Below are 7,200 nucleotides of genomic sequence, written 5' to 3'. Positions count from 1 at the left end.
TTCATGTTCAAGAAAAATTCTATGAACAGCGTTTATAAGATCAGTACCAACTCCAACATGCAAAGCTGCACCAAGAAATCTAAATAGAAGTGTTTAATTATGACATTATAAAACACCGACTTAACAAATAGAGTAGTGACAGTACTGAAAATACACTGGCTGTTGCTCTGTATTCTACTGTTTGATTTTACAAAAATGTTCCATCCTTCCTCCAAATGCATTCAGATTCCCCTGCAGTCTCTCTCAGAGAACGCTGGAGCAGAAGATAAAGGGGTTTGTGGGTTTGTTTGTTCTTATTTTAATCTCAGCAGTACCCAGGCTGGTTTATGTCACAAAATAATGAGATGGCTAATGTTCAGCTTAAAATAAAAGGCATTCTGAACTTTTTTCCTCTTTCTAATTCAGAATCTGCTGAATCCACCAGCTCTGGTATCTTCATCTACGATCCAATCCACACGCTTTAGATACTTGCTATTATATCTAATGATGGTTATGTGTAAAAGCCAGAAAGTTCTGGGAACAGGAACTCCCCTTTTTAGCTAAAGCTGCTAACATTTAGGCTACTGAATAAAAATTTTTGCAGTCCCTCTCCAACCTAATGAATCTTAGGGATTTTTTTGTGTATGCGCAGCAGCACACATTCAGCAGAAAGGGTGAAAGCCATTTTACCTATCCCAACTAACCCAACAGCAAGGAGATTACAGAACTCTCGTAGGAGATGAGAATTGTGGGTTTAAATTCCCTGTGGCACAGGGAGAACTAAACACTGGGAACTGAGTGTGGATGACGAAGATGCGCAACCTTTTGGCAGCTACATTTGTGAGAGCAGAGAAAGGACATACTAAAGGTGAGGGGAACTTCAGATTTTTCTAGTACTCCTGATTAAGCGAGAAAAAGTACCTGAGAAACACCCACCCTGTGCAGTGAAGGCTATCATCACCATTACGATCAGAAATTGTAGAAATGAATGGGACCTGGGTAGAAGTCTGCAGTCAACACTGTAGACCTTCTACTAAGGTTCAGCTTGTGGCCCAGGGCACTGGCTAGAACATCAGTAGTTGCTCTGGCAACAAGAACTTAGGGGCAATTATCAGCACTAGTGCTGAAACAGAAGACTGTCGCCTCCTCAAAAAATTACCTTGACAGAGCCTGAATCAACAGGAGAGCCACAGAGGTACTTGTAGCAATGAGTCACTGACGCAGGGACGGAAGAGCTGTTAGTTTTCTAACCAGACGGGGCAGCTGAGTAGTTAAACTAATGCTTTTGAACATTCCTCTTCTATTGGCACTTGAAAATCAAAAGAAAACCTTCCACCTTACTGCTAGACAATTTGATGTAAACATTATATGCATCACCTACGCCTTTGGAAAGTATCTAATGTACAGGCTTTGAAACTATAGGTGTATTTACCACAGGTCCCAAGTAGCAAAAACAGCACCTTTGTGCTGCCCTGCCTCTACTAGCATTTTTCTGAAGTTCCTAACAGTGACTAGGATTTTGTAGTCTTGAATACTGGACTGAATAAATTCAGTTAATGTTATTCTGCTGTTCTGTCACTTTGATCAAGTGATACTAGCTCAGTCTGAGTTCAGATTACAGGCAGAAGTATTGCTCGTCTTTTTTTTCCCCCCAACTAGCAGTTACCCATTCGCCCTCTTTTTGTACAAGACTCCATCTAGGATAGAATGCAGAATTAATACTCACGCTGACTAAGAGAGAAAAATCAGACACCAACTGGCTAAGCTGAATCAAGTCCTACAAATAAAAAACAAATGTTAGTTTGTAATAGTTGCTAAAACCAAGAGCACCACCGTGGCAGTAAGGGAGTTTCAACATACCTCTTCTAAAGTTTCCCAAGACTCAGCTGCATTTTCTTCCTGAGGTATTTCGGGAAGGCGGGAGTAGATCTGGATTAAACTTTGGGAGCCGTCCTTCACTTCCGTGTTATATAAAGTTTCTGAATGAGAAACGTGATGTTTATAAATAAATGCACTGGATCAGAATGCAGGTGACGTGCAAAGTTTCTCGCTCTTAATGTTTCTCAAGGGTAAATTGATATTTAACCTAAATCAAGCCAAGCAACAGCCCTAAAAATGATCAGATAGGGAAAAGTCTTACTCGCAGCACTAGACGGTTTCTTAAAAGGAAGTTATTGCCGAAAAAATGGATTCATTTCTATCAGTGCCCTTTCACAATCAGTTCTGAGAATGATATTAAATTATATTCCTGAATTCAAGGTCAGTTAATTAATTTTGTATCAACTGAGCTAAGAAAACTGAGCTTGCGACAAAAACTTTTCATTTACATACAACACATAGAAACACCGCGCTTCCGAAACTGAACAGACAGTTATTCATTTTATGATTGATTATTACGCTACTGGTTTGATTTTCAGCCATTTGGGACCAAAAGAAGCTGGAGGAAAAAACTCTGAAAGTAAAAGCAGTGAAAAGCAAGTAACGTGCTGCCCAGCATTCAGTGCTGGATCCCGCTGGGTAACAGTACCGTGAGGACGGCAAACATTTGCAGCTCAGCGGTGTAAAGGAGATATTCTCAAATATCTTCCTTTCTAAGTCACCTGGATTGAGTGCAGAAGGCATTAGGACAAAGTACGGTGCAAAAAATGGGGAATGAGAGACAGCTAGGTGGCATGGGGGTGAGCAGATACAATGACCAGTCACACACGTACCTCCTCCAGTCAAAGAGCCCAGTCTTGAGCCACTACGGATGTAATGGACATGTGCGTAACTACGGACAAGTAATTACGTGGTAATAAAGAATAATAACCAACAAGTTTGGCTTGTCATAGCAAGGATGAAGGAATAGCTTGAGAGTATGAAAGGCAGACTGGAGGATGTATGTATGTGAACACAGTGCAAAGATCACATTGATTTAGACAACTTCAATTTCTGAAGGAAGATTGCTACTTTAGCAGGACACTGATGTTTCCTTCCCTGGAGGGCAGTATCGAGACAAAGCTTAATATGAGGAAGACTGGTTAGATATGTCTAGTAATATTAAAGTGTAAATAGTGCATTAAAGTCTTCTTTAGAAACAATGAATGTACCGAGATACTAGAATAACATTCTGTAACTGTTACTACAACAGATACGAACAATGGAAAACAAATAATAATAATCATATTCAATAAAAAGTCAGTAATAGTGCATGCTTATTCATGGAATTAATTTAAGATAAAATAAAAATGATACATTTTCATAACATTTGTCCATTTCTCAACATTTTTATCCCAGTATCTCAAAATACATTAAGGACCTAATTTTCCTACTCTCAGATCAACAGAAGTCCAACATCAATGAAGCCGATATTCAGCCGTAATTACTAAGTAAGCAGAGTAACAAGGATGGAGTAAGCGACTTGGGGTTTTATTTTGGGCTTGTTTTTCTTTCTAATTATTTCTACCCCTTTTCCTTTAAGCATCCAGACATGGAAGGCACTTCACCTTCTACAATCATCACCTGTTCTTCCAGAACATATTTTTGATCTGTAGCATCAGATTAATTAATGTTATATACTCGGTTCTGAAATATTCCTTTTCCCTTTTCAATATAATTAATCATATATCCAAATGTGTCCATTTTTGGATAAACCAATTCTGTTACATATTCTGACATTTAACATTGGTTTTGCGTATTTTATTCCATTTCAGTCCTTCACAATCTTATTCCAAAATCAAGTTTCTTCTGCCAAGACAAGCGTACACTTCCCTAATCAGCCACATGCATGCTAAGTTGGTTGAAATTAAAATATTTGTAATTCAAAAGCAAAAAAAATGCTCACTGAGCAAAACGGCCTCCTCACAAATTATGTTCCCTGTTCTGGTCTGTCCTTAACAATCTATGCTGACCTACGGTAGAAAAGCACATTCTTCAACATACACGAATGACACTGAAGTTTTGCATGACACACATTCAAGAGAACTTAAACCTGTAAGTAGGTTTACACTGTTTTCATTTTCTAGTAACTAGAAATTAGTTGAAAAAAATTCCTCACGAAAATTCTTTACTCACTTCAAAAAACTAAAGAATAAGAAGGGTAAGGGAAGGTGAAGTCACATTTGGGCTGAAAGTATGAGTAAGAAATTTATATTCACTCGTTCATGTTTTATCAAGTCTAACCAATTTTAATAGAACTGAGAATGGAAGTGGCTCCACCAGTTCACTCACAGCATTTCCACAGAAATGCAGTAATACAAAACACCTCTGCAGATTTCATAGAGCAGCTTCGCACCTCATTACTCTCAAGATAAAAATCTAATGTTCCGGAAGATTCAATATGTTGGTTAAAAGATCTTAGTAATTTTAAGAGTGGAGTCTCACCTTTTGTTAATATTTGTTCAAAATGCAATTAAATTCCATTTCTATTGGACCTGAGCTGAGGATGGTGAAGGGGGGAAGGGACCACATCATTTCACTGACATGCCTTCTAAATGGGTGATTTGAATTTGTAAACTCCTTCCTTCTCTACCAGATGGGAAGCAACATGCTACAAAGAACGGGCATACTGAAGCTCCTTTGATTAAGATCAGCAGCCAAGATTTGCTTTCAGGACTGCAGCCTCTAAGCACAAAAGAATAGGCAATATACTGCATCTGTGTTAGCAATTCAACTGAGCTGCTTCCACTGTCAGGCAAACTTGAAAAAAAAACCTGTTTAATTGTACTTAGTTGTCTGCCTGCCTGTATGTTTCACTTTAAATGGGGTGAATTATTTCCTGTATTCTTGAGCAGACTTGCAGGAGCGTGTCATTCCAGTAATATTTTTCTGTTCTTCTCATCCCAATCTTTCTGATCAATTCCTGGTCTTTATAGTGCAGTTATGCTCAAGTTATGCTTAAAGTGCAGTTATGCTCAATGTCCTCCATACTTTAAAGGTATTTCAGATTAAAAAAGCAGTCCTGTTCTTCAAAATTAAACTCTAGTTCTCATTTAACACCTATGTAACTGTTAGAAAAGCAATAAGCCAAGACAAGGCCTTTCCAATGAAATACCAGAATGTATTGAGGACAACTGCAGAAAGTTACCAAAGGAAGATATATTTTAAATTTAATTCTGATCATAACAGAGAAGAGCTCACAAAGAGCCCCAAAGTAATGGCTAATATGGATGAAGGGGATCACTGAATACCAGAGTTCACTACTCCAAAACTCGGAGTTAGAGACTACAGACAATGAGTTCCCCCCAAAAGAGAGATTAACTCATTTGGCACGCTGATGAGCAGAAACTGTGGGGAAGAAGTTCCTAAAGGATAAAGGACTGCAGAAAAGCTGGCAGATGCTAATAAAATAGGCTATACTGAAGCTGACAGCAAATTGTCCCGGTGCAGAGGAAAATGCTTATGGATTCAGCAAGAGCTCTTCAATGCCCTGGATATCAAGAATTTGACACACAATTAAGATGAGTACAAGGAATAATATAAGCATGGAAAGTTAATACCATAAAGACTAGGACATAAATAAATTGCAGCTACCAAGGGGCATAAATGGTAGCAAGAAAGTTTCTACGAATGCTTTTCAAGTTAGAGGAAGACAAAGGAAGTGTAAGTGCATTGCCAGGTAAAGAAAGAAAATGACATGACCCAGAGAAAGATTAAGTCAGTCTTTATACAAACAGATAGCCGTAATCAGGTATTTGATGCAATTAATTTAAACAAGAAAGAAAGAAAAAGGATAGGCTGAAACATAAAGAGAACAGGTTAAACATATTTAGATGCACTAGATCTATTCAAATCCTGAGGGTTTGATGAAATTCACTACTGAGCATTTAAGAAACAGCCTCTGAAAGTTCAAGCATTTCTGACAACTTGAGTAAGGGGGTCCCAGAGGACTGCAAGAGAACAGATTCAGTTACTATCTTCTTTTTTTTGGAGGGGAAGGAGAATGCAGCGAATAGCCAAACTTTGAAACCCACAAAGATATTAGGACAAAATACTGAACAATCAATTACAAGATGCTAAAGGTGTTGAAAAAGTCAAGATCCATATGTCAGAAGCCAATTCAGTCTTTTTTATTGGCTTGGTAAGAAGATAGAAATTTTTTATGATGAGGGTGGTGAGACACTGGAACAGCTTGCCCAGAGAAGTTGTGGATGCCCCCTCCCTGGAAGTGTTCAAGGCCAGGTTGGCCGGGGCTTTGAGCAACCTGATCTAGTGGAAGGTGTCCCTGCCCAAGGCAGGGGGATTGGACTAGATGGTCTTCAAAGGTCCCTTCCAACCCAAACCGTTCTATGGTTCTGTATTTGATATATCTTGACATTCATAAGGCTTTCTGATACCGCTGCACGACATTCTCGAAAGCAAGCCTGGTCTTCCAAATCTACTCTTCTTTTCTCCCTGTTTGACCATTAGACTCACTAGCTTGTTAATCACACTTGAAAGAGTTCCTGTAGTTCTCTATATAGCAACAAGAAGGGTCGTGAAATCACATTTGACGGCAGGTTCTTCTACAATGCCATTGACTGAGAATACTCTTTCAATTTTAAAGACACATGAAATTTCCAATCAATTTTAAACTGCAGCAATCAAGCTAATTACTAATTACAATCAAACTATATGTGGAAGGATTTAATCCTGATGTAACCAACTTTCTCACAGATCATCAGCAGAGATCAGCAGCTGGTACCAGGGCATTATAAGGGCTTCCCCTGAAGACAGAATGGTAGAACAAGGAATGAAAGACATTTTGTAGAGAAAGGAGGGAAAACCAGCAAACATGTCTGACCTGTAGCATGTTACAGTGTGTTTTCAAAATCTTTTATTTAAATGGATTTATACTGTCTTCTGCTTTCTTGTCAGTTACTGAGATAAAATGCCACAGGAAGAGATGTTCTCCTTTATATAGAGACTTGCTCCTCTTTTCCAGGTATTTCAGCAGTGGCATATTATCTTGTCTATCATAGAAAAATTGTTTTCTTCTTGATGTTGCAAGCACTGATTCAATGAAAATGGCCTAAATGGTTACTCGCACACGATCAAGTTATTTGCAGGGGTGGGGGAAAGAAGTCAAGCTACTGTGAAACATTAATGTAAGTGTTCTTCTTCGTATGAACACTCTTCTATTTCCAGATCCAAGGCTACGGGATCTTTTTCATGGAAGGCCAAAACTACCTCATTTCTTAGGATACTTTAATTAGAGCATTCTCCACTTATCAAAACTCAGTCACAGGTCATAAGAAAAGTGTG

At 38.6% G+C, this 7,200-nt stretch overlaps 1 protein-coding gene across 2 annotated transcripts in view; it reads right to left on the bottom strand.

Annotated features, from left to right (window-relative positions):
* The window catches only part of STX17 (syntaxin 17), a 33,737-nt gene that overhangs the window by 4,110 nt on the left and 22,427 nt on the right, over positions 1-7,200 (bottom strand). For both annotated transcript variants that reach the window (XM_009324921.1, XM_009324922.1), the window contains exons 4-5: positions 1,840-1,958; positions 1,706-1,756 (exon numbers count right to left, since the gene is read on the bottom strand). In XM_009324921.1, the coding sequence (XP_009323196.1) occupies positions 1,706-1,756; positions 1,840-1,958 (170 nt within the window). The remainder of the gene's footprint in view (positions 1-1,705; positions 1,757-1,839; positions 1,959-7,200) is intronic.

The sequence above is a fragment of the Pygoscelis adeliae genome, unplaced genomic scaffold (genome assembly GCF_000699105.1).
Source record: "Pygoscelis adeliae isolate BGI_AS28 unplaced genomic scaffold, ASM69910v1 Scaffold135, whole genome shotgun sequence".
NCBI classification, from domain to species: Eukaryota; Metazoa; Chordata; class Aves; order Sphenisciformes; family Spheniscidae; genus Pygoscelis; species Pygoscelis adeliae.
Note: the sequence above shows the minus strand (reverse complement) of the source record. Positions and strands in the feature narration are given on the sequence as shown.